This window comes from Xyrauchen texanus, chromosome 20 (genome assembly GCF_025860055.1).
Source record: "Xyrauchen texanus isolate HMW12.3.18 chromosome 20, RBS_HiC_50CHRs, whole genome shotgun sequence".
Classification (NCBI taxonomy): domain Eukaryota; kingdom Metazoa; phylum Chordata; class Actinopteri; order Cypriniformes; family Catostomidae; genus Xyrauchen; species Xyrauchen texanus.
This window is the reverse complement of record NC_068295.1, coordinates 28,135,198-28,163,165: the sequence shown is the minus strand read 5'-3', so window position 1 is coordinate 28,163,165 and position 27,968 is coordinate 28,135,198. Positions and strand designations below refer to the sequence as shown.

At 40.8% G+C, this 27,968-nt stretch overlaps 1 protein-coding gene across 1 annotated transcript in view; it reads right to left on the bottom strand.

Annotated features, from left to right (window-relative positions):
• Positions 1 to 18,492, bottom strand: part of gabra2a (gamma-aminobutyric acid type A receptor subunit alpha2a) — a 37,894-nt gene extending 19,402 nt beyond the window's left edge. The window contains exons 1-6 of the mRNA XM_052151649.1: positions 18,471 to 18,492; positions 17,975 to 18,061; positions 17,286 to 17,401; positions 13,641 to 13,708; positions 2,967 to 3,187; positions 2,772 to 2,854 (exon numbers count right to left, since the gene is read on the bottom strand). Coding sequence (XP_052007609.1) covers positions 2,772 to 2,854; positions 2,967 to 3,187; positions 13,641 to 13,708; positions 17,286 to 17,401; positions 17,975 to 18,045 — 559 coding nt within the window. The 5' untranslated portion in view covers positions 18,046 to 18,061; positions 18,471 to 18,492. The remainder of the gene's footprint in view (positions 1 to 2,771; positions 2,855 to 2,966; positions 3,188 to 13,640; positions 13,709 to 17,285; positions 17,402 to 17,974; positions 18,062 to 18,470) is intronic.
• Between the last annotated feature and the right edge of the window lie 9,476 nt (positions 18,493 to 27,968).

Here is a 27,968-nt window from a genome sequence, read left to right as displayed (position 1 = left end):
CTGGACAAGTAGCTTTATAAAGTGTGATTTATATATTCTATGAAGATGTGCCAATTCTTCTAGGGAGTATATCCCTTTATTTATTTACTTATTATTATTATTAATTTTTTTTTTTTTTTTTTTTTAAGCGGGAGGGGGGAAGGGATGGGAAGATGATTGTAATTGTAACTGTTAAAAACCCAATAAAGAAAATATACAAAAAAACATTGCCATAGTCGTGTTCTCGCAATGAGAACACAAACCATCCATGAACACTTCCTCAGTGTGATCGCGGCCCAGACAAGTGAGGCAGCGCCTGTGGCCATTGGAGGTGGAGAGATAACGACCGTATTCAGGAATCACACAAAGATGGAAAGGCATCTTTAAAAAGATGCGTCTTTAAAAAGACGTTCATGTCAATGTGCTGCTCTAATAGAGGAAAATCTACTCTTTGCAGAAATATATACTCTTTTAGTAGTGCTGTCGAGGCACCCAGGGGTGTAAAAAAGATGCTGGAATGTGCCGTATATCCAACAGCATACGCTTCTTTCAGAGGTGAATGGAATAGCAGTGGGATTCAGCTCGATGATACACAACCACTCAGCTCTGAAGAAAAATCTGAATGAGAGTTGGCATTCCAGCTCCTGCAAATTCCATTGGCATGCAAATTCCACTCGCCAATTCTCATTGGCCTTTTCTCAAATATCTGAGGTGTTTTGGGGCTCTCAAGAGCAACCTCTAGTGTCACTACATTGACTCAACATCAAGTGAGTGACAGAAGGGAACACAATTTACACTAATGTGTACTTTTGTGCTCATTTTCCTTAGAAATCATATATTTATTGTGCATTTTCACATTGAGAATCAATGGGTTCATTCAAAAGCTGAAAATGTTGGCTTTCAGAGGCTTTATATGGAGTTGAGGATGAAAATAAGGTGTATTTCATACTGTTCTGAGACCAGTGCAGACAGACAGCACAATTGAGGTAAAGTCATTCACTACAAAGGGAGCAAGGGAGCATCCTATAGCTTTCCTATGAAGCCAAGTGCATTCAATCCAAACTTCCTATCAAAAGTTCAGTTTCTGGCTGAAGATGATGTTTGGACATGTTTGGCAGACATGGGACAATGGTAATCAGTACATAGATTCTGAATTTTTTATGCAAATTTTTATCTGAACATGAAATATGCTGGCCATTACTTGTATCAGAATTAATTATGGCAATTTATGATTGGTCAAATGCTTCAGCACTAACAAACATTTTTTCTTGATAGTGCAAAGACAGAACATTTAGATTTTTCTCACATAAAATTCAAATCAAGCCAAATCATTTTTATTTGTATAGTATTTTATTTATGCTTTTCCCAATACATATTGTTCCAAAGCAGTTTAACAGAAAATCAGCTGTGATGTCAGTTACGTCTCAAAAACACGAATAACCAACACTAATGGAAACATAATAAACAATTTGATCAAATAAATCTGACTTTCTATAGCTTGGTATTACTTAAAATTTCACAGATTAGTCCAGCTGTTCACATATGTGGACATCAATTTTAGGAAAATTCTTTTTTTATGTTTATTAGGTGCTTCTAGTAACAATTCAATAAGGAAAATGGAAAATACACACAGCAGTCACGCTCATGCCTCAGGAGGTTCAAGAGAGTCACTACCAGCTGCCTTTGATATGAAATTTGAGATCTAGACATTCTTTAAAATTATTTTTGTGATTTGTAGAAGAATGAAAGTTATATGGGTTTGAAATGATATGATTGTGAGGAAATAATGACAGAAGTTTCATTTTGGGGTGAACAAATTCTTGAAGGGTTCAGTGCACATTTTCCCTTACATGGCTCAATTCTGCTGGAAAAATAAAGTCATCTCAGTGGGAATATGTGCGATCAGGAATTTCACCTGATGGATTTTCTGTGATTTTCAAGTGCAAACAATACAAAAATTATTATCAAGAATAAGATTTTTGCCATATTATCAAAGGTCTTACTAGAAAAAAGAAATTATGATCCAACGTGAATTTTCTTGATAAAAATGTGCATGTAAAATGGCTAGAAATAGCATTTTAGCTTAGCGTAAAGATGACAATTTACATAAGGTTTATTTCTATTTCTTCTGCTCCAAACTTATATCAGACTTACTTCTCTGTCTGTACATCATAAGAAAGTGTTTCACTGCTGTTCAAATACACTTTGGATCACATTATTTATATGTATAAATGTCTTCCATCTGAAATTACTAAATATTAAATTAAATAAATGACAATAAAATGCAAAGTAATCTCTTCAGTAATCAAAATATTTTTTAATGTAAATCTATACTAAATATCAATTCTTTAAATTGTAACTGTAGTGGAATACAGATGTTTATATTTTGTATTTTAAATACGTAGTTCTGTTACATGTATTCCCTTATTCCCCAACCCTGGACATTCATTTCGGATGTCAAATGTTTTTCGTTCTCCAGAACTCCATGTGGCCAAAAATACATAGTTTTTTCCACATTTTTGAGATATGCGTCGTTTAACCGAGAGGCTGGATCATCGTGCACTGTTTGCAACTAATATGCAAAGGGTAAAACAGTTTAATAATCTCATTGTCATAGGGACAACAACATATTTTTTTGTAATTAAAACAATGCTGTATACAGTTTTCTGGGTATTAAGAAATATTTATGGATGTGAGTTTTCTCAATTCACTCACCATTGGCATGTGTGGAAAAAAAAGTTAATTTTGAACACTGTGTGATTACAACAATCTAGCTTTGCATTTTCACTTACAGCTGCCAAATTTAAGTGGACAGGAATGGAAATCCATTGGAAAGTCTTCAAGATGCATTGGACATTCAGCTTGCACTGTCAACCTGTTATGACAAATGCGCACACATACACAAACACATTAAAAGGTGTCTCAATTCTGTGTTGTTATGCAAATGTGAAGGGTTTGCATTCATACATGTAGTAATGTGTGTGCACCTCATAGTGTATAGTAGAGTGCCATTCTCCATGATGCGTAGCAGTTTGTTAGGCATGGTCATGTTATGAGCCACAGATTTCTTGCCGTTGTGAAAAAAAGTGTCTGGTGTCCAGATTTTACTGGCCATCAGGTTGTTGAGACGTAGAATATTCATCGGCCCATGAAACTTCAGCCTCTCGTCTGTCCAGCGCTGCCGGAAAAACACATCCACTGTGTATTCCTGAGGACAGAGAGGGATGGGGACTTTTGAAGCTAAGGGACTGAGGGGGATGGGGGGTCAGGACCTAAAATATCATTAAAATATGTGTAATGTAAATAATATAATGATATATACTTAAAATAATTGTTTAAGAATTAAAATAATACAAATGCAAACAGGGCAAAAACAAAAAAAACCTTGGTGTCCCCTTCAAAAATTGCTCTTGAGAATTGTTATGTTTATTGTCTCCCCCCCCCCGAAATTTTCGCCCCTGGATGCAGCACAGCAGAATGGAACAGAACACAAGGGTCTCAAGATGAGTTTTTAAAAGCTGAACTTCTTTTAAAGGTGCACTATTTTTACCTCATTAATATACAGTTAAACTTCTAAAGAAATGAATAGTACTTAAAATAGGCTTAAAATCATGTTCACTTGAGATGAGGACTCCAGTTATATCAGTTACATAATAAAAACTGTTTTAATTTACATTGAGCTGGGCTGCATCATGGGGACTGCCATTTAAGATCACATGAACAGTCTTTTTTTTAATTGTTTTTAAAGGGATAGTTATCCTAAAAATAAAAGTTCCCCGTCTGTCGCTCTCTCCACGTTGTGTCGGAGAAGCGACACTAGGGGTCTCTCTTGAGCGCCGAATATGCCTCTGATCCATTGAAATAAGGCCAATGAGAAGTTGGCAGTCAGTATTTGCATACCCCGCCCCCGGACATACGGGTATAAAGGCGAGGCAAATACTAGAGTTCATTCAGAAATTTTCTTCGGAGCCGATGGTTGTACATGCTGTTCGCAGTGAAACACACCCGTTCATGTATTCCTCTGACGCTACTGCATGCTGTTGGATTGAGGGCGCATTACAGCGGCGATTCTTCTCCTTGCACGGCAGTGCATATTGCCCCTGGGCGCTTCGACAGTGCAGTATAAGAGGTACCGAAGCATTCGGGCCCTCACGGCCAGACTGTGTAACAGCTTCTTCCCCCAAGCCATCAGACTTCTCAATACTCAGAGACTGGTTTGACACACACGTGTCCTGAGTTGCACTTTAATAACTGTCACTTTATAACTGTCTGCTACCTCAATAACTGCTATGTGCATAGAACATTATCTCATAGTATGTTATGTTTACATTTTTAGAAACTGTCATCTTTTTGCACTACTGAGTACTGGTCGGCGCTGCACTGTCTATTGTCCTGTTCATTGTCAGTAATTTGTTGTACTGTCCTGTACTTTTTGCACATGTTTGCACGTGCACTTTATATAGGTATATATAGGTAGTTTATATAGGTATTTTATTTCCTTGTGTAGTCTCATGTGGTCCTATGTTGGTCCTTTGTTGTTTTTATGTAGCACCATGGTCCTGGAGGAACGTTGTCTCGTTTTGCTGTGTACTGTACTAACTGTATATGGTTGAAACGACAATAAAAACCACTTGACTTGACTTGACTAAAAAACTCAGACGAGTTTTAAAAGAGTGATTTTCTTTAAAAGAGTAATTTTCTCTAAAAGAGCAAAATACACAGCGGCGTTGAACATCCTTTTCAGGACGCGTCTTTTTAAAGATGAATTTCCGCCCCTGTGTAGTTCCTGGATGCGGTAGAGTGCTCTCCGCTTCAGACGGCCACAGGCGCTGTCTCGTGTGTCTGGGTAGCGATCACACCGAGGCTGCGTTTGTGGATGGTTCATGTTCTCACTGCGAGAACATGACCATGACAACGTTGCGGTCGCGGCTCGCTTTCAACCGGAAGCAAGCCACTCCAGCCGCACCTCGCATTGCTCCTTCTTCCCATGGGATTGAGGACGGTGCGAGTGGTGCTGGAAGCGATTTGGGGATGGCAGCGGGCGCGGCTCCGTCGGGTACCCCCCCTCGGACCACCCGTCCCCCAGCACGCTCGTTGACTCCCGTCTGTGCTCGAGGCAACAGCAGCTCGCCTCACAGCCAGCTTGCCTATCCTCTAGAGCTAGAAGTAGATGAGCTCGCTGCTGCATCGGAGAGCACGGCGTCTGATGCGGATGACTCCCTTGGGCTGCCGCCTTCGGGCCAGCACGCCCAAGCCGAGGCTGACGCTCAGATGTCCGACATGCTTTCCCGGGCCACCGCCAGCGTGGGTTTGGACTGGCACCCCCCGTCCTCCCCACAGCCATCGCGAACCGAACGAACGTAACCTAGACGTTCTCTCATCAACCACTGGAGTGTAATGGATTTAATTTATGTGCTTTTTGAAGCTTCAAAGTCCTGGCCACAGCTGAGATATTCTTCTAAAAATCTTAATTTGTGTACAGCAGAAGAAAGAAAGTCATACACATCTGGGATGGCATAAGAGTGGGTAAATACAGCAAAAATACAGCACTCATGGCACGAGATGCTGAATAAACAGCCAGACATGGTAAAAGACGTCCGTCTAGCACGTTTAAATAGACTAAATAAAAAAAATGCACCAATACCTAAATAAATATATATATATAAAAATGCCAAGTATTAAAAGTATGTAAAAGACAAAAAGAAAATCTGCAAGTAATTTTTCAGTTCATTCTATATCTTTTTGTTTATGGGTAATTTTGTGAGTTTGGGCAATCTTTCTTTCTATATGACTAGAAAATAGCGAAGTGTCAGAACCACTTCAAATCACTGCATATATCAGAATCCCTCGAGCACTATGCTGCCCCAGACCGACCCCTGAGGTGAAGATGGGCATTCAGTTTCTATGGCAGCAGAGAGACAGGAAAACTCAATATAATGCACGTAAGAAATCATACTTATACACTCCTGCACTCATACACAAAAGATAATACTTTGTGACAGTATATGCTGTCACTGAAATGCCAGTGCTTCCCAGCACTCACAGCACACATCTGTAATGCATCACTCCCTTCCCATTCTTTTCCTCTCTCTCTATACTGTAAGCTTTCACAATGCCACAATCCTATTGGAGCAAAAAACCTATTATGGGTCCATACTAATTTAATTCCAGCACAGTAATAAAATCTACAACCTACATCTGATGCAAACTTTGGGGAAAGCTTGTTCTGGATGTTTGATATTCTTGCCAACATCTTGCAACATTACCCTTCATAATGCAGGAGTCCCAGAGAACCCCCCAGCAAATAGACAATACTTGTTTCTTTCCATATTGTCATATCATATTCATGACACGATAAGATTATTACAAATAACATGTTTATGTGTTCCTCAGTGTGTGTGTCTATTTAAAGACAATGTAATATTCATAGGGGTGTGGAATTGCGTAGCACTAGTGATGAGCTGGAATACTACAGACTGATCAGGCCAATAAAAAAAAACATTTAGGCTGTGCTCTGTCAGACTGTTGCCCACACAAGATTTATGTGATACAAACACTGGATATAATACTAGCGGTGTGCAATATAGGCTACACTGGGGTACAACATTCTGAAACCATAGTGAAAATGCTTCTATTTTTATTCTTTTATAATTGAATATAAACACTTTAATGACAAATTATGATCGGCACAACAATTTAAGTGAAAGTTAGAAAATTCAAATTTCAGAATAAGCATTTGTTATGTCCCCCATTTACATTAATATCCTCAAGTTTGTGCAAAATCTGATGATTTATGTTATTCCAGCATTATTTGAGAATATTCCAAAGAGCATTTTAAATGAAGCAAAGAAATCTGACACTTTGTACAAATGAGTTAACATGGTCAATGTCACAAATCTAGTTTTCATGCATCTTAAAATAAATCTGGTAACACTTTACAATAAGGTTTCATTCATCAACATTAGTTAATGCATTAGGTATCATGAACAAACAATTAACAATATATTTTTGACAGCATTTATAAATCTTTGTAACTGTTAGTTAATAAAAATATAATTGTTCACTGTAAGTTCATGTTAGTTCATAGTGCATTAACTAAAACAACATTTGATTTAAAAAATGTATTAGTATATGTTGAAATTAACATTAAATAAGATTCATTAATGTTGTTAACATTTGTTAATAAATGGAACCTTATTATAAAGTGTTACCATAAATCTTGAATATTTCTTTAACAGCCGAACCAGAGTTCCAGGACATGGCCGCCGCCAAGCCAGAGTTCCTCGACTTGGCCGCCGCCGAGCCAGCATCCCAAGTCATGGCCGCCAAGCCAGCATCCCGCGTCATGGGCGCCAAGCCAGCATCCCACGTCATGAGCACCAAGCCAGCATCCCACATCATTGCCAATGAACCCATGTCTGCCATGGCCAACGAACCAACGCCCATGTCTGCCACAGCCAACGAGCCAACGTTGCCAGCCCCATCTTTCCCAGAGCCTGCTCCAGGCCATTTTACAGCAATGCCTCAGCCTGCTCCATGCCATGTCACAGCCACGCCTCAGCCTGCTCCATGCCATGTCACAGCCACGCCTCAGCCTGCTCCATGCCATGTCACAGCCATGCCTCAGCCTGCTCCATGCCATGTCACAGCCACGCCTCAGCCTGCTCCATGTCACAGCCAAGCCTCAGCCTGCTCCCTGCCATGTCACAGCCACACCTCAGCCTGCTCCATGTTACAGCCACGCCTCAGCCTGCTCCATGTCATGTCACAGCCACGCCTCAGCCTGTTCCCAGGCATGTCACAGCCACGCCTCAGCCTGCTCCATGTCATGTCACAGCCACGCCTCAGCCTGCTCCATGTCATGTCACAGCCACCCCTCAGCCTGCTCCATGTCATGTCACAGCCACGCCTCAGCCTGCTCCATGTCATGTCACAGCCATGCCTCAGCCTGCTCCATGTCATGTTACAGCCACGCCTCAGCCTGCTCCATGTCATGTCACAGCCACGCCTCAGCCTGCTCCATGTCATGTCACAGCCAAGCCCCGGACTGCTCCATGCCATGTCACAAGCAAGCCTCAGCTCACCGGTCCAGGCCCGCCTCTGCTCCACGGTCCAGGTCCACCTCTGCTCCATGGTCCAGACCCTCCTCTGCTCCACGGTCCAAGCCTGCCTCTGCTTCACGGTCCAGGACTTCTTCTACACCACCTTGGTCCTCAGCTCCCTACAGATCTCTGGAATTATGTAATGTTTTATGTGTTTTTGTTCATGTGTTGGGATATCAGGAGCCATCCCTTGTGGGGGGGGGATATGTCATTGTGGCAGCGGGGGCGTGGTCAAGCGCCCGTCCGGGAGAGGAAAGCGGTAAGGGCGCTTACACCTGAGCTAAATTATGCCTAACACCTGTCTCTAATTCCAGTGAGCACAAGGAGAGCGGCATAAAAGCAGACACCGAGCCTTCAGTCAGAGAGAGACGACAAGCCAACTCAGTGCGCTTGCATGATATTGTGTATTATAAAGAGAATTAAAAGCTTACCTTGTGCTGAACACCTATTCCCTGTCCTCCTTCTTGTGGGAAGCGTTACACTGGTGCCGAAACCCGGGACTTGTTCATCCAAGTATGGAGATGGGTCACCCCGTAGAGTCCTCCCAGCTGACGGAGGTCCTCCAGTCCCTCGCGACACTACACCAGAGCCACCAACAATCCCTGCTTGAGCTCCGGCAGGACCAGGATCGCCGGTTTTTTGAGATCATGCGGGCTCAGGCAGAGGACCGGCACGCCATCCGGAGCCTCCTTAGCCAGGAGGCCACGCCGGCCCGGACACCCGCTCCACGCTGCCCCCGCCCACGTTACAGAAGATGGGGGTAGCAGACGATCCTGAGGCCTTTCTTGATTTGTTTGAGCGAACGGCAGAAATCTGGGGCTGGCCGCATGAACAATGGGCAGCCAGCCTAGTTCCTCTCCTGTCCGGGGAAGCTCAACTCGCGGCTCAACAACTGCCGGCAACTAACCTCCTGGCCTATACAGACCTAAAAAGAGCCATTTTGCAACGGGTCGGTCGGAGCCCGGAAGAGAATCGTCAGCTCTTCCGGGGCATGAAGTTGGAAAAGTCCGATCGCCCATTCGCATTTGCCCAACGGCTCCGGGACGCCTGTCGGAGGTGGCTGATCGCGGGGGACCGCGACGTCGAGGGTGTTATCGATCAGGTGGTACTGGAGCAATTTAGTCAACGGCTGCCCCGGAAAACGGCGGAGTGGGTCCAGTGCCACCGCCCGGCGTCGCTGGAGGAAGCCGTTCGTCTCGCAGAGGACCATCTGGCGGCGATCCCGAGGGCGGACGAGCCCTCTTCTTCGTCTCTCTCTCTCTCCCCTTCCCTTGTGTCTGCCCCTGCCCTCGCCCCCTCCCCTGTGTTCTCTCCTTCTGTTCTCTCCCCAGGGCCCGTTCCTGCCCCGGTGTGGAGGGTTCCAGAGACCAGCTTCCCGGCCTTGGGAGAATGTACCCTCCCATTCCCCGTCTTTCAGCCGCTCTCCTCCTCAGGTGGGGGCGCCCGCCAGCACAAGTGCGGCCGCAACGCCTGGGCCGGCCTGTTGGAGGTGCGAAGACCCGGACCACTTCCGGGATCAGTGTCCGCTGATGGAGGTGGGGACGGTGGTGCGGGTCTCCGATGTCCCGCAGGCTGCCCCCTATCGGGCTGGAGCATACCGGATTCCGGTAAGGATCAGGGGGGGTATTTACCAAGCTTTGCTGGATACCGGCTGCAATCAGACCACCATCCACCAACGCTTGGTTCAACCCGGGGCTTTGGGTTTAGCTAAACTGGTGGGGGTGAGGTGTGTGCATGGGGATGTTCACAAGTATCCCATGGTGACTTTGGCGATTAAATTCAGGGGAAAAAAACCATAGTGTGGAGGCAGCGGTTAGTTCCCGCCTCACCCATCCGCTAATCTTGGGTACCGATTGGCCGAATTTTAAAGATATTTTAGAGGGTATTTGTGCGGATGGGTCCTGCATAAAGAGGTGTGTGGTGTGCGATGCTTTGGCAGGGGAGGCGGAGCCGGGGCCGTCCTCGGCTGCTCGGAATGACGAGGGAAGGGGCAAGGTGGCCGCCCCTCCTCTCAGGGAATTCCCTGAGGGGGACTTCCCTCTAGATCAGTCACGGGACGAAACCCTTAAACATGCTCTTGACCAAGTGAGAGTAATTGATGGTCAACAGCTCCGGCCGGGCATCGCCATTTCATACCCATATTTTGCCATGATTAGAGATCGGTTATATAGAGTGACGCAGGACGCTCAAACAAAGGAGGAAGTAACACAATTATTGATTCCACGGAGCCGCCGGGAAATGGTTTTCCAGGCGGCTCACTATAATCCTATGGCCGGTCACCTAGGGGAACGGAAAACACTTCTCCGTCTAATAGCCCGTTTCTATTGGCCGGGCATTGGCGGTGACGTCCGCAGGTGGTGTGCGGCGTGCCGTGAATGTCAGTTGGTAAACCCACCGGCCACCCCAAAAGCGCCATTGCGCCCTCTACCATTAATCGAGGTCCCCTTCGAAAGAATTGGGATGGACCTCGTCGGGCCATTAGAACGGTCAGCACGTGGACATCGCTTCGTGTTAGTCCTAGTGGATTACGCAACGCGATATCCGGAAGCAGTGCCTCTGAGCAACATCTCCGCACGTAGTGTTGCAGGGGCACTCTTCAAGATAATCTCCCGGGTGGGGATTCCGAAAGAAATCCTCACCGATCAAGGCACGACTTTTATGTCACGAACACTTCGCAAACTTTACGAGCTTTTGGGCATTAAATCGATTCGCACTAGCGTTTACCATCCACAGACTGATGGCCTTGTGGAACGATTTAATAAAACGCTCAAGAACATGATTCGTAAATTCGTACACGATGACGCTAGAAATTGGGATAAGTGGCTAGACCCCCTGTTGTTTGCAGTACGAGAGGTCCCGTAAGCCTCCACAGGGTTCTCCCCGTTTGAGCTGCTGTACGGGCGACGCCCCCGCGGGGTCCTTGACGTCATCCGCGAAGCGTGGGAGGAGGGACCTTCTAATAACAAAAATGAAATTCAGTTCGTTCTCGATCTTAGAGAAAAACTCCACACACTGGTGCGACTAACACAGGAGAATTTGCTCCAAGCTCAAGAACGCCAACGCCGGCTGTATGACAGGGGTGCTCGGCTACGGGAATTCGCACCGGGAGATAAGGTACTCGTATTACTCCCAACATCGAGCTCTAAATTACTCGCCAAGTGGCAAGGACCCTTTGAGGTCACACGACGAGTAGGGGATCTCGATTATGAAGTTAAACGTACCGATAGAGGGGGCGCACGTCAAATTTATCACCTCAACCTCCTGAAATTATGGAGGGAGGAGGCGGCCTCTGTGACGTTGGCCACGGTAGTTCCAGAGAGGGCGGAGCTCGGACCGGAGGTAAACAAAAACTACAATCTTAACACTCCGGTTACTTGTGGAGACCAACTCTCACCGCGGCAACTCACAGAGGTTTCCGAATTACAAAAGGAATTTGCGGATGTGTTTTCCCCTCTACCGGGCCGTACAAACATCATACAGCACCACATCGAGACCGAGCCGGGCGCGGTGGTGCGTTGCCGCCTCTATCGCTTACCCGAACATAAAAAGAAAATAGTACGGGAGGAATTAGATGCGATGCTTGATATGGGCGTAATAGAGGAATCCCACAGTGATTGGTCCAGCCCGGTTGTTCTTGTTCCCAAGAGTGATGGGTCTGTTCGATTCTGTGTGGATTACAGAAAAGTCAACGCGGTGTCTAAATTTGACGCGTACCCAATGCCCCGTGTTGATGAACTGCTCGATCGGTTAGGTACTGCTCGATTTTATTCAACCTTGGATTTAACAAAGGGTTATTGGCAGATCCCCTTGACACCAATGTCCCGTGAGAAAACAGCCTTTACTACGCCGTTTGGATTACACCAATTTGTGACGCTTCCTTTCGGTTTGTTTGGGGCGCCGGCCACGTTTCAGCGACTCACGGATCGGATCCTCAGACCTCACACCGTGTACGCCGCTGCCTATTTAGATGATATTATCATTTATTGCAATGATTGTCAGCGGCACATGCAACATCTGAGGGCCGTCCTGAGATCGCTGCGGCGGGCGGGGCTCACAGCAAACCCTAAGAAGTGCGCGATTGGGCGTGTGGAGGTACGGTATCTGGGGTTCCACTTGGGTCATGGCCAGGTGCGTCCCCAAATTGATAAGACCGCGGCGATTGCGACTTGCCCTAGACCTAAGACCAAAAAGGGGGTGAGGCAGTTCCTGGGGCTGGCTGGCTATTATAGAAGGTTTGTGCCTAATTATTCGAAACGTCACCAGCCCGCTGACTGACCTCACTAAAAAGGGGGCTCCAGATCCGGTTCAATGGTCGGAGCAGTGTCAACAGGCGTTTATGCAGATTAAAGCCGCACTTTGTGGGGGGCCGCTTCTTCATGCACCTGATTTCTCTCTCCCTTTTATTTTGCAGACGGACGCTTCAGACAGAGGGCTGGGGGCCGTACTCTCGCAGGTGGCGGAGGGGGAGGAGCGCCCAGTGCTGTACATTAGCCGGAAGCTCTCTTTGAGGGAGACTAAGTACAGCACCGTGGAGAAGGAGTGTTTGGCCATCAAGTGGGCGGTCCTCACCCTCCGGTATTACCTGCTGGGGCGGGCCTTCACCCTCTGCTCGGATCACGCCCCACTCCAGTGGCTCCACCGCATGAAAGATACTAACGAAAGAAATGAAAGATACTAACTTATTTAGCCTTTTTAGCTTTATAGTAAAGGTTTATAATATCAACCATCGTAATGGTTATTAGCATTGCATGAAATATTGTAATGAATATAGGCCATCATTTCTTTACATATAGTCTACATGCTGTATGCATCCCTATATACTGTGGGATATAAGAGCCAATAATTTACCAGGCAAAAATTTAGCTGTTGTAAGTATACACAGCTTTTACATACTCTGAAAGTCTTACAAACCATAAGTACTCCATAAGTACACAGAGAAATGACAAAGAACACAAGTGCATTATTTTCGAAATAATTACAAAAACTAACTGTAGTAATACTGTAGTACAGTTCTCTCTAATCTAACACATTATCCAACAGGTGATTGAAGAGAAGTACTACAGAAATGAATGGAGAACTGAGGCAAAGATTCAAGCAAAGTACTCATGTAAACCATCCAAAGAGCAGCCAGAGGGAAAAAAAAATACATGACAGAAAAAAATTAAATAGATATACTATGGTTATCTTCCTAACATAATATGCTCTTACCAAGTCAAGAGGACATATAAAATCTGTGAGATTGTTCAGTGGGGTTAAAAACACTCACAGAGCAGTAAAAGACAATAAACAAATAATGAATGAAAAATCCTTTTTCTTCCATTTGGACATATTTTCTATATTCTAAATCTTTAAGAGCAGAGAGTGTGAAGTTGGGAGCAGAAGAGTACCAAGAAAAGCTTTTAGCCAGCACCATGTACCAAATGCTATGAATAAACAATAGTTGAAAAACAAGCTCTTTGAGAGAGAGTTGGAGAAAGAGAATGATCTGAATATGATAAACATGTGATAAATATTTCATTAAATTTCAGTAGATGTTTTGTGAGAAGACAGAGGTCTTACCATGTCCGTATCTGAAACTGGCCCAAAACTGGTCACATAGATATCGGTCCTCACTTCTGTCACCCGGTCTGTCACACAGCAAATGGAAACTCACAATTTACAATGTAATCAACCAGAAATGTGACTCAGGTGACATTAGAGGAACAGTTCACCCAAAAATGAATATTTTGTCATCTTACTCTAATGTCTTCATGACCCAACATTATTTTCTTTAATGTCTAAGGTGCTCTTTTTCTGTATAATGGTGATTCATGCTGCCAAGCACCAAAAAGGGCAAAATAGCACCATAAAAGTATAATTAAAGTAGTCCACATGACTTGTGCCCTTTTATTCTTCTGAAGACTAATTAAAAAATGTCGCTTTTGAATGCACCGCACCAAGTTTGATGTCATTGACACCAATCAGCACATTCCATGTGACCGATTGTGACTCGTCAAGCTTACAAATCATGACCGCGAATTAGATTTTACGTCTACGGCCGAGTATAAGACAGGGGTATTTCTAGGGTAAGTGGATATTCGGGGCTTAGCCCAGACCTCTGTGGATATGTAAGGCCATCTTTGATGAACAGGGTTGGGAGGGTTACTTTTGAAATGTATTCCACTACAGATTACAGAATACATGCTGCGAAATGTCATTTGTAAAGTGTTAGATTACTCAAGGTCAGTAACGTATTCTATATACTTTGGATTACTTCTTCAGCACTAGTAGATTTTTTGACTTGTTTTGACTATAAAAACTCTAAGTACAGTAAGACAAAATACACATGTTAAAAATACATTCTCTGAAAAACCTAAATATCTTATGCAGTATTGTTTCTAAAACAAGATTAATCAAACTGAACTTGTTTTAAATATTTTTAGATATTTTTACAGGAAAAACAACACAACAAAATATTATCAAGAATACGATTTTTGCCCCTAATATCGAAGGTCTCACTAGAAAAAGGTGATCCAATGTGAATTTTCTTGATAAACAAATATGATCGTATCTGGTAGCATGTGCATGTAAAATGGCTAGAAATGGCATTTTAGCTTAGCACAAAGCTGACAATTTACACAAGGTTTATTTCTATTTCTTCTGCTACAAACTTACTTCAAACTTACTTCTCTGTCTGCTCGTATGAATGTAACACATCATAAGAAAGTGTTTCACTGCTGCTCAAATGCACTTTGGATCGCTTCATTCATACATATAAATGTTTTCTATCTGAAAGGACTAAATATTAAATTAAATAAATGACAATAAAATGCAAAGTAATCTCTTCAGTAATCAAAATACTTTTTGAATGTAACTGTATTATAATTACCAATGATTTAAATTGTAACTGTAGTGGAATACAGTTACTAATATTTTGTATTTTAAATACGTAATCCCGTTACATGTATTCCGTTACTCCCCAAACCTGTTGATGAAATAGCGAAATATAAAACACTTTATAATAACAGCTTTAAACAGTAGCTTATTATTGATTTGTCTGATGTTTTTAACTTAGTTTAGAAGATAACAGGTTGTAAAAATGCCAAAGCATGTGCTCATAAGAAAGAATTGTTGCTAGATTTGGCAAAGTTGGCGAAGTTCAATAAAATATCCTGACTCATGAAAAATTGCAACTTCCTCGAGCACAAACAGGTATATAACTATTTGGAACTGACCAGATTTTTAGATTAATATTGATATTAACAGCTAATATTGTGTGTTAAAACAACCGCTTTAACAGAACACATACATTAACCTGCCCAAGCACAAACAGTCTACCTAGGTCAGATGGCCCTTCGGGCTGGGGCTGCAGCTGCAGCTGCCCGAAACCTGAAAAGGTTTTTACTGCTTCTTCATCCTTTTTCTCATCAGACGAATTGTGTGGTGTGTGTTTCTTAACTCAAAACTGTCAGACATACATTTCAGAAATCGCCTAATTTTTCCAATAAACTCCAAATTTCGTATCTCACTCAAATACGTGAGAGCGATGGATGCGCGCAGCGGTTTCCCTTTCGATGTTTGGAATAGCATACTAGCATACTACTCTTACTAGTTTGGACATATCTATAAATTGCAGAAACAGTAAGAGTAGTATGGTTGCATGCTATAGTGAACACAGCCACTGAGTCTGCATGCTGGCAACTTTCTGCTCATATCAAGGCAGGGGAGGAAATCAACTTAGCAACAATAGTAAAAATATAGATGTACGGTACAGCGATGAGAAGAAAGAATTCGGGGCTAGAGAAAAATTATCCCAGGGATATCTAAGGTTCTAGTGTAAGATTACCAGTGCACAATGACTTCAATTTCAGACTCCTCCTTACACAAAGCTATCATATCGTTTCAGGATACTTGGAATATATAGCACACAAATCGTATGGAATATATTATTTGTTTTTTGGAGCTTGGTAGTATAAATCACATTTCAGTTTCCTAGTATGGAAAACTGAATCACAGACACTGCCTAAGATCTCCTTTTTTGTGTCACAAAATAAAGAGGGTTAGAATGACACGGTGTTAAGTAAAAGTGATGACAAATGTTTCGTTTTGGGTGATCTATTCCTTTAACTTGCCATTAACGGTACTACCATGGCAACACTTCATCTAAGCTCTTACCTCAACTGCCTGTCCACTGACTCCTGTGCCATGGTCTATAAATGTGTGCTTGTGTCTCTGTAAATGTAAGGATAAAAAAGGAAACACTCCCAAAATCGATTTGCCTAATGGTAGATTTTGCATGATCCATTTAGTCTTTCATGTTATCAGACTCAGAGCATACACACAATGGCACATAAATATATATTAACACTGACCGACTACACAGGCAGGATTTGTTGATGGTTAAGTGTGGCTCAGATTCCTGGTTTTGTTTTCTTCTCCTTCATTTAGTGGTCTCAGACATGATTTTATCTTCTCAGATCATATTAGCAGCTCATTATAATTATTGAATCTGATTGAAAATACATGCAAACATGAGACTGTACAGTATGTATGAAAATCCTGAACAGAAACGACACTATGACCGTAACATTGCGCATTAGCACATCGTTATGTGTATATAAGTGTAATACCTACTTCAGGAAATTAGGTTGTTCAATGAAACCACAAAGAGCAAAATGACTCTTGGAAATGACACTCATTCCCTAATCATCACACAGCTGAATCTAAACCTGGGGTCAACCAAAGTCCCTTTCATGGCAAGTCAGTCCAATCACCCCTCATCTAATGAGCGTTTCTGAGAAAGCTATTTTATATGGATACAAGCGGCATAAATGTAGAGCTCCTAATTACTCGAATGGGAAAAGTATGAAATCTACAGAATGGTTGGTCAAGATTATGCTCAAAGAATATATTTCAAATCAGCTGTTAAACCAGACAACAATGGTATCATAAATTATGCTTCTTTAGCTCAGATCAAGCTAATATATATATATATATATATATATATATATATATATATATATATATATATATATATATATATTTTTTTTTTTTTTTTTTTTTCAGGCAGGTTCAGCTAATGTGCATGCACGTTCTCGAGTTGAGTATCAGGTGATGAATGTATCTAAAAGTTGTTAACTCTGGACTTTCTTTTCTACATCCGCCATATTGAGTGTTCCAATTTCTCCCATTAATTTTTATACAAGTGCAACTCTGTGCTCTTACCTCCGAGACCAGGTCTCAGCCTGTTGTCATAGCCATCAAGCAGTCTGTCCAAAATCCGTGTAAAGAGGGTGATGTTGTTTTTAAAGGCATCTGAACCTGACACCTCTGCTTCAGAACTACACAAGATACATTTGGTGTCAAAAAGGTCTGTTAGTTGTGTTTACACCATATATACAAGCATATTATTCATTATAGACCATATCAGCCAAGCCGGTTAATCTGCCGTTATCTGGTATACAATATTTGGAATAAGTTCTAGTAGTGCCTTGTGTCTGTTCCAAAATGTACAGACAGCCTTGTCAATGGATGATAAACAAATTCAGTTTTGTTCTGTTCTTGAAATACACATATTGGTCAACCACTAAAACATTTACAGAGAATATGAGAGAACGCTCTCAAGCACTCATCCGCATAGTGCTCTACACACTTTGTCCAAGGAAGTTATGAAGGGACAACCATCTGGCAAAATCACAATTATGAATAGCTTGAGATGACAGCTGAACCAAAACACCTGAGACTATTTCTCAGGAAACCTGCGTCCATATGGTCAATTTTGAAACCATACCCCTTTCCCTCTAGGTCTTTATGCATTATTTAATGCATGTGTATGTAAATAGATTTATTTTTAGTCATTTTGTGACCATTAAACAAATCAGCACACTGCTATATTTTCGTGCATTTCTGCTTACCGTCCACGCCAAAGGGCCAGCAGAGACAGGTAGATTAGGAATCCATGCGAATGGCCCCGTCGCTGATTCATTGTTGTGTATTTCCTGCTAGAGAAGTAATTTCAGTCTGAATAAGACAAGAACTATATGGAGATGAGTCAAGACAAAACGTCCAGTGACTTTTATTTCTGATAGTAAGCGTTTAGCGTTTGTAAGTCCAAGGAACATTAAAGCGCGCACGCAGATTTCCATAGCGCGCACCAGTGTCAAATGCGCCAGAAAACAAGAGCCGTTTGGTGTCAAAAGTTTTTAAGTGTGGAAAGTATAATAGGTTTCAAGTATAACAACTAGACTTATAGTACTTAATTGTTTAACTTAGATAAATAAAGGATGATTATAAAGTATGAAACTGGAACGGAGCTTCGAGTAGCCTTGGATGGTTGGAGCGTCCGTCCATATTTACTGCTTCATGAAATCGACCAGTCGTTTCCAATATAAAATAAAAAGCTATATTTACCTTAGTCGTTTGAAATTGTCGTCCAAAGCACAGCTAAGTAAGAAAAGTTGTGCCCCTGAAGTTCGCGTCTCTAGCGGTGTATCATCCGTATTATTCAGGCAAACTCCCAGGTTGCGCTCAAATACATATGGACTGGCACTGTGAGAGTTCACTTATAAGTGTGATGATTTACTAGGACATTATCCACAGGCGTTCCTGGTCGACAAGACACACAATCCGTCTGTATCATGTGCAGCTTATCTGAGGGTTGAGCGACTTGTCTGAAATACACATAGGCGTGAACCCGGAGATCATCAAGTAGCCAAAAGACGCAAGAACCGGGTCCTAGAGCGAGCATAGCTTCACACGTGTGCCCCCTGGAGAGCGCACGGACATCATATGGTGTAGGCCAGGGGTTGTCAACTATTTTGGTAAAGGTGCCAAATCGGCTTTAAGTAGTGCATAGGGGCCACATTGTATTCCTTTTCAGATACAATGTTCCGCATTCATTTGGTTTTTGTATTTTTAAGCCCAGAAATTGTTGTGTACTTAATTTTCTGGAGTGTGTGACTAATGGGACTATTCGGCAATTGCCTAAAATACTGTATTACTCTACAAAGGTAGATGCTTTTTTTTAATCAGGCATTACAAATCTAAATTAAAACCTTTTCAATTTAACACTTTCTATATGCCAGAGGGCCGTAAGTTACACAGGTCTGGTGTAGGCTTTACATACACCATAACGTTTTTTGCCTATGGATTTATTATGACAAAATATGAGTGAAACGCTTCTCTCAGGAAACATAAAGGTACTCTTATTGATAATAAAAATACATTTTCAATACATGAAAAAAACAAAAACAAAAAGGAGGGTCAAGTGTTTTGTATCATTCTGAAGAAAACGTTTCAAATGTTTTTATTATATAGACTATGACAGATCCTGAGACTCTCAGCCTAAGAAACTGCTGGGAAAAAAAAATGTGTTGACATTATATATCTTTGGGTGTAAATAAGGTGAAATTTGTGTGTTAATATGACAAAGTAATCATAAGTTATAGCATTACAAAAACAAAATTATAAAAGTATCCAAAACATCTCCATTTGTCCAAAGCCTCTCCATACAAATAAAACATAATAATTGTACATATCAACATATTACACATGCAAACACAACAATGACTAAAGGTTTGCATATAACATCTCAACTATTCTATAAACAAATTTATCTCTATTGTAATGTGATCAGTAAATGTAAGCCCACTTTGAAAATGTTTCATAACAAATCTATTCACCCCACTTAAAGATAAACAATGTATTTTATGGGGGCCTTTTACTCCAAATCCTTTCAGATTGAACTGTTTTATTTCAATCCTACAGGAGGGAACATTTCAGACCTATTTTTGTAGACATTTTCTGACATACTGTATAACACTTTATAACCGTCTGCTACCTCAATAACTGCTATGTGCATAGAACATTATCTCATAGTATGTTATGTTTACATTTTTAGAAACTGTCATCTTTTTGCACTACTGAGTACTGGTCGGCGCTGCACTGTCTATTGTCCTGTTCATTGTCAGTAATTTGTTGTACTGTCCCGTACTTTTTGCACATGTTTGCACGTGCACTTTATATAGGTAGTTTATATAGGTATTTTATTTCGTTGTGTAGTCTCATGTGGTCCTATGTTGGTCCTTTGTTGTTTTTATGTAGCACCATGGTCCTGGAGGAACGTTGTCTCGTTTTGCTGTGTACTGTACTAACTGTATATGGTTGAAACGACAATAAAAACCACTTGACTTGACTTGACATTGATGGCCAGACATCCAGAGGAGCACTGCAGGTGCAATGTACATGTAACCCCGTTCAAGTCAAGTCAAGTCAAGTCAAGTCAATTCAATTCAAGTCGACTGGTTTTTATTGTCGTTTCAACCATATACAGTTAGTACAGTACACAGCAAAACGAGACAACGTTCCTCCAGGACCATGGTGCTACATAAAAACAACAAAGGACCAACACAGGACCACATGAGACTACACAACGAAATAAAATACCTATATAAAATACCTATGTATACCTATATAAAGTGCATGTGCAAACATGTGCAAAAAGTACGGGACAGTACAACAAATTTCTGACAATGAACAGGACAATAGACAAAGTGCAGCGCCGACCAAAAGATGACAGTTTCTAAAAAAAAACGTAAACATAACATACTATGAGATAGTGTTCTATGCAGTAGCAGTTATTGAGGTAGCAGACAGTTATAAAGTGACAGTAATTAAAGTGCAACTCAGGACACGTGTGTGTCAAACCAGTCTCTGAGTATTGAGGAGTCTGATGGCTTGGGGGAAGAAGCTGTTACACAGTCTGGCCGTGAGGGCCCGAATGCTTCGGTACCTCTTGCCAGACGGCAGGAGGGTAAAGAGTTTGTGTGAGGGGTGTGTGGGGTCGTCCACAATGCTGGTTGCTTTGCGGATACAGTGTTTTTTGTAAATGTCTTTGATGGAGGGAAGAGAGACCCCAATGATCTTCTCAGCTGTCCTCACTATCCTCTGCAGGGCTTTGCGGTCCGAAACGGTGCAAGTCCCAAACCAGGCAGTGATGCAGCTGCTCAGGATGCTCTCAATAGTCCCTCTATAGAATGTAGTGAGGATGGTGGGTGGGAGATGTGCTTTCCTCAGCCTTCGAAGAAAGTAGAGACGCTGCTGGGCTTTCTTGGTGATAGAGCTGGTGTTGAGGGACCAGGTGAGGTTCTCCACCAGGTGAACACCAAGGAATTTGGTGCTCTTGACGATCTCCACAGAGGAGCCGTCGATGTTCAGCGGAGTGTGTTCACCTTGTGCTCTCCTAAAGTCAACAACCATCTCTTTTGTTTTGTCCACATTCAGAGACAGATTGTTGGCTCTACACCAGTCCGTCAGCCGCTGCACCTCCTCTCTGTATGCTGACTCGTCGTTCTTGCTGATGAGACCCACCACGGTCGTGTCATCGGCGAACTTGACGATGTGGTTCGAGCAGTGCATTGCTGCACAGTCGTGAGTCAGCAGAGTGAACAGCAGTGGACTGAGCACACAGCCCTGGGGGGCCCCAGTGCTCAGTGTGGTGGTGGTGGTGGAGATGCTGTTCCCGATCCGGACTGACTGAGGTCTCCCAGTCAGGAAGTCCAGGATCCAGTTGCAGAGGGAGGTGTCCAGGCCCAGCAGGTTCAGCTTTCCAATCAGGTGCTGGGAAATCTATGAACAGCATTCGAACGTATGAGTCCTTATTGTCTAGGTGGGTGAGGGCCAGATGGAGGGTTGTGGCGATGGCATCGTCCATTGAACGGTTTGAACAATACGCAAACTGCAGTAGCTCTCTGATTGCCCGTGACAGTTTGGCCCTAGCTGTTCTTAGGGCTGCCTTATCGCCTGCTCCGTTCAGCCCAACACAGCAATATTAGCTAAACCAATGGTGTGAGTTTAGGTCACTGAACAATTTTCACAAATCCAGTGGTGGTTCAACAGGTGATTTCATATCAACATCAATCAAGTACCTTTTAATCTATCAAGACCAAAAATCCATTATTTTAGTTTCATATATACATACCATAAATTTAAATTCTCTGATGAGAATGAACATATTCATTTGTTGCTTTTACAAAGGCCTTTATGTGCAAGATGTTAAACAATTATGTAAATGCTAATTAATTAAAATTTCATACCAACAGTTAAAAAGGCAAAATTGCATAGCAAATTTATGGTTGTTTTGGTTGTTTTAAAACCCCTTAAACTATATATATCACAAAATAAATACCACACATTTTGAATTTATGTTTTATCAATAACAAAATAAGGACTGAAAACGTGTGTCGCAAATAAGCACCATCTAGATGTCACGTGGTAGAAATATTAAAGTGAATATAAAAGCCTTTCAAATATCACTTTCATGAGTTTGAGTGTTCATATAAACTTGAGGAAATGGTAAATTGTTTGAAATGGTTTAAACTGGTTTGACTTGCTGTCCGCAACAGAGGACAAACCACTGCTGCTGTAAGCCACAAATAGCAACAAACTTTATATCTGCTTTTACCTTGCTTGGGTTAATAATCCAATGTTTTATCTTAGATGTCCAAAATAAAATATGCAGTCCAACATGTAAGCATCCTAAACAAATCATCGCAAAAAAATATTTTATGACACCTAGATTGAGCTTTTAATCCACTCAGAGGCCAAGATATTTGATGAAATAATGAGGGTGGTGCATAAACTGAAAATTAGACTGAATGTCCATGAACAAGAATGCAAAAATTCACAAGAGTTTAAGAGGTTTCTTAATTTCTCTATGTCTCTTTATTTCCATAGGCTAAACTTAAGATATTGTAAGTGGGTTTTCAGCGCCATCTGGTGTCTTGAAGAAAAAGTCCTTCTGCTGAAATAGATTAGACATCAAGAATCAATCAAAATTCTATTAATCAATTAAGGTTGCTCTAAAGAGGAATTTTATTTAGATATACTACACAAAGTCACATTACATTCATTAAATAGGTAAAGTTTCTTGTTTGAAATAAATAGGTTACCCAGGGGCTGTCTGGGGTGAAGTTGGATGTTTAAGAGCATAATGTTAATTATTCAATTTCTCTTTCATATATAGATTACCACTTCCAGACTTTATACATGCTAATATTTGGGTGAACAATCCAGATCTTAAATCACTACACTGCCACCGGCCTGCTATTACAGTGGAATGGAATTTAGATTATCAAATAAATGATAGACATTAAGGTTGATGTCATTTTATGTAATTAAATACACATCTAATGATTCATATTAATTTACTGATTATTGAAAATTAATACAGAAGTTCTATAAAAATCAAGAGAACAAATATCCCTGTGTGTATGTGTAAACAGTACAAGGAAAACTCCAATAAGTGTCATTTTGTCACACATGGAGAAAAAATGATCTAGACGTTTGATCCTATTATTTGCGTAGAAAGGAAGTGAGAATGTCATCTAAGAATCCATGTGTCACGATGATTCATGCATTAGCAGACTGTCGTCAAACCAGTCTCCATGGCAATGCATCATGCACAGTGAGACACATTTATAGGATGCTGACGTATTGAGATTGTTATTTTCTTAACCTGAGGTATATGCTTGTGGCATTTGCTTTTGAGGGTCTGATTCACCACGTCATTGTATTTTACTGTGTATTATTATATTGAAATATAATAATTTAGAGCAGGGAACAGTAATGAAGGAAATTTACAAAATAGGACATGCTTATTTATGTCAACCTGTCCTATTTTATTTTTATTTGTTTGTGTAACATTTAGCTTATTTAACAATTATTAATTTGATGCTGATTTTCTTAAAGGGATAGTTCAAAATGTTCAACAAATTTAAAAATTCTGTCATCATTTACTCATCTTCATGTTATTCCAACTCCATTTGACTGACTTTCTTCTGTGGAACACAAAAGGAGATGTTAGCCTAAATGTTAAGTCTCAGTCACCATTCACTTTCATTCTATGGGGGGAAAAAAGATGCAGGGAACGTGAATGGTGACTGAGGCAAAACATTCAGCCTAACGTCTCCTTTTGTGTTCCATATAACAAAAGAAAGTGATACGGGTTTGGAACAACATGAGGGTGAGTAAATTATAACAGAATTTTTATTTTTATTTTATTTTTATTTTATTTTTTTAAGTAAACTATCCCTTAAGTTGAAGTGCATCAATTTGCTTGGAAATCAACATTGCTCATTTAAAAATATTCTTACGTTTTTTTTTTTTAATTGAAATGAAATACATGAATTGAAATCTGGTCAAATATGGCATGTTGAATGTAATTTGTTATTCCCTTGAGATATTTGACTGAGGTGTTAATCAATTGATATTAATTCATATATAGCTTTAGGCTATGTTGTGCTTAAACTTTGCGATTTTGCCATGATCTCAGTTATGGAACCAGGGCTCCTTCTATTGGCAAAAAAGAGCATTGCAACATTATCCACACAAAACATGATCAATTCCATCCATCCATCCTAGACCCCGAAGCCGCCGCCAGGCGCCGCCATTTGCGCCATTTAGAATTTCAGCCGCCGCCAGCCAATAATTTCGTAAGCCAAATTGAGCCGCCATCTGATAAAGTTTGGCTGAGCCGGCTAGAATTATTTGCATCAAATAATAATTCTATCACATAGAGACATACACACACGAAATATATAAACAATACACGAGATCTATTTTCCCACTGGATTCATAACAGCGCAGTCTTGTGCCCGTTGCTACGATACACAGACTCACAGTGAATTGACGACCAATTAAAATTGCTCGTTTTCCGTACAGAAGAAGCGATGCATGTTTTTCTCGCACTGAGGTGAAATGGCGGAAAGAAGCAAGCAAGGTAATTTTGATCTCACTTCTCACATACTTTCCTAATTCCTACTTACTTTTTTCTTAACTTAGGCCTACCCAGACTTTTGTTAAATCTTCAGGGCACGGTTGCACAAACACCTGAATCAAAGATTGATGTTATGAACCAAATATTCTGGAACGGAGAGATTTATTGCACTGAACGTGATATTACTGCAGTAACAAACCACCGTTTCCACATTGCTAATTCACGACGCATGCTTCAGTGTACATTGAAGTGAAATGTGCAAAACTTTGTCCAAAATAATAGGCTACTGATAACAGTGTGTGTTTATATTAAGGCGAGACACGGCAGGCAAAAACATAGTTTTGTTTTTTTACTGGTCAAGTTTGAGATTTTTGGATATTTGTCTTCAATAACATGTCTTCTTTCAGACTTGTGGTGAAAAAAAGTCCGAAATACACATTTAGGTCTTTATTTTACTACACTTCGTCTGTTTGCGTCTGTAGATTTCTCATAAAATTCAACAAAAGTTTGCATTCTTAATCAAGGTGTTATATGATAAGCTTCATCCATGATAATGCCAAGTTATTGTATACAACTTAGCCTACATACATTTAGCCTAAACACAACACATTGTAGGCTATGTGAAAATGTTTAGTAGCATACAGACTACAAAATAAATATGTACAAACGTTGTGAAAGTAAAATCTGGTGTTTTCTTTATTACATTGTATTGCATTTTGTAGAAATATAGTGTAAGCCATGCATTGCTTGGAAATATTGAGATCTAGTAAATCAGTATAACATAGACAGTGGTGGACGAAGTACACATACCATGTACTTGAGTTAAAGTAAAGATACTCAAGGTAAAATATTACTTAAGTAAAAGTAGAAGTGCTGCCTTTAAAAATTCACTTGAGTAAAAGTACAAAAGTATTTGCCTTCAAATGTACTTAAGTATCCAAGTACTATGATTTTTATGGCCATAATGTCCTATTATAATTTGTCACAAGACTCTTGCTTAACTCAGTCTACATGAAGACTAATGTCACTCTTGGCACACCAATCTATTAATAATATGACATTAATTAGTCAGATGTGTGTATATATATATACTACTAATATATATATATATATATATATATATATATATATATATATATATATATATTTGAATTGAATACATTTTTTGTGTGTTTAATTTTGGAGGGAAGGGACTGTTCCCATAAGGTATAATACATTTACAGTATTTACTGTATTTTTCTCGAGCGTCTATGGTCATAATTATTAACATCCTAATGTTATGATACATTCACATAAACCTGCACAATGCCATTAAATATAAATATATATATATATATATATATATATATATATATATACACACACACACACACACACACACACACATACATAGAATATATATATATATATATATATATATATATTCTATGTTATGGGAGCAGCCAATTTCCTCCAAAATTAAACACAAAAATGTATTAATGCAGTGTTTCTGCTACTCTCCAGAAAAACAATGCTATTATATGCAAGTCATTTTAGTGTCAACATAATAACCAATGTACATTATGCGTCAATATTTACCGATAATTGCTGCAATAATAGCTGCTGCTCTCTGCCCCGCTTAAAATCACTGGCAACGCAATTTGTTTGGAACTATTGAGAGCTACACGAATCACGTGACCGCGCGGCGGCGAGATCACTGTCGCAACCGTCTATGTTAGCAACTCTCATATTTAATGGCTCTGGGGTGCGTTTCCCATACAACAACGTAACTTGCTGCTCCACTACCGTAGTACGATGCACTGTTGAAGAAATCAACTTGCTAGTCACGACTGTTTCCCAAAACCGTATTGTCACAAATTGGTTGTTCAACCACGTTGGTTAATGATGTCACACGTGGTGGATTAAAAACTACTTTTAATGAATCTGTTCGAATTAATGATCGAATTAATGCTAGATGTTTTGCTATAAATTACGGACATGTCATCTGAGGACTCTCATATTTTTCTCAGTTATTTGCTTTATTTCCAGATTCAATCATAGGCTCGTTCTTATGCACTAGAGCACGTTCACACATGCGCACTCTTCAAAAACGGTGCTTTAAATCTATTGACAAACTAAAAGACATAAAGGACATTTGTATGTCTTCTAAATAAAAGATACTGATTGTACTGAATGTCATCTTGCTTATTTGGCTCAAGATAATAATTTATTAAGCCCACATGTTATAATAACAAGAAACTCTGCTTCTAACCACAGGTCGAGAGCTGTCGTTCCAACCACACAACTCTGCGATGCTGTTTGCGAATGTTCGTTGGAACGATGGTTTCGGGAAACACCGACTCGTTGAACTATGATGATAACGACGGAACTTGCTACCATAGTTGGCTAACGATGCTTTTGGGAAACGCACCCCTGGTTCGCGCTTAGCAGATGCCGCCAAGGCAAGTTCAAAACAAAGCGCGCGCGCTGTACTGTGATTGGTGGCTCGTTTGACCAGTTACATTTTTATCCACTCATAAATAAAAAGGAACGACTGATTTTGAAAATGTAGTAGAGTAAAAAGATATTTGACTTTGAAATGTAGTGGAGTTAAAGTAAAAGTCTCCCCAAATTTAAATACTTCAGTAAAGTACAGATACACAAAAAAAGCTACTTAAGTACAGTAATGAATTACATTTACTTCGTTACTGTCCACCACTGAACATAGACATCTGTAGACATGAAGTGGCAGCTTCAGCCATTTGCAGCTATGAAAAGTTTGGCGGCTGCAGCAGCCATTTAGGTTTTGGCTGAGCCGGCTAGCCAGCCAATAACTTCATCAGCTAGCCATTATTCTCAAAACAAATGGCTTTGGGCTCTAATCCATCCATCCATCCATCCATTCATTTTCTATAGCGCTTATCCTTTATACGGTCACGGGTAGTGCTGGAGCCTATCCCTGCTGCCACGGAGCGGGGAAACATCCTGGACAGGTGGCCAGTCCATCATAGCACACAGACTAACACACACAGACAAACATAAGTGTGTCTAATTCACTTGACCTGCATGTCTATGTTAATTCCTTAATATCTATATATCAATATATATATATATATATATATATATATATATATATATATATATATATATATATA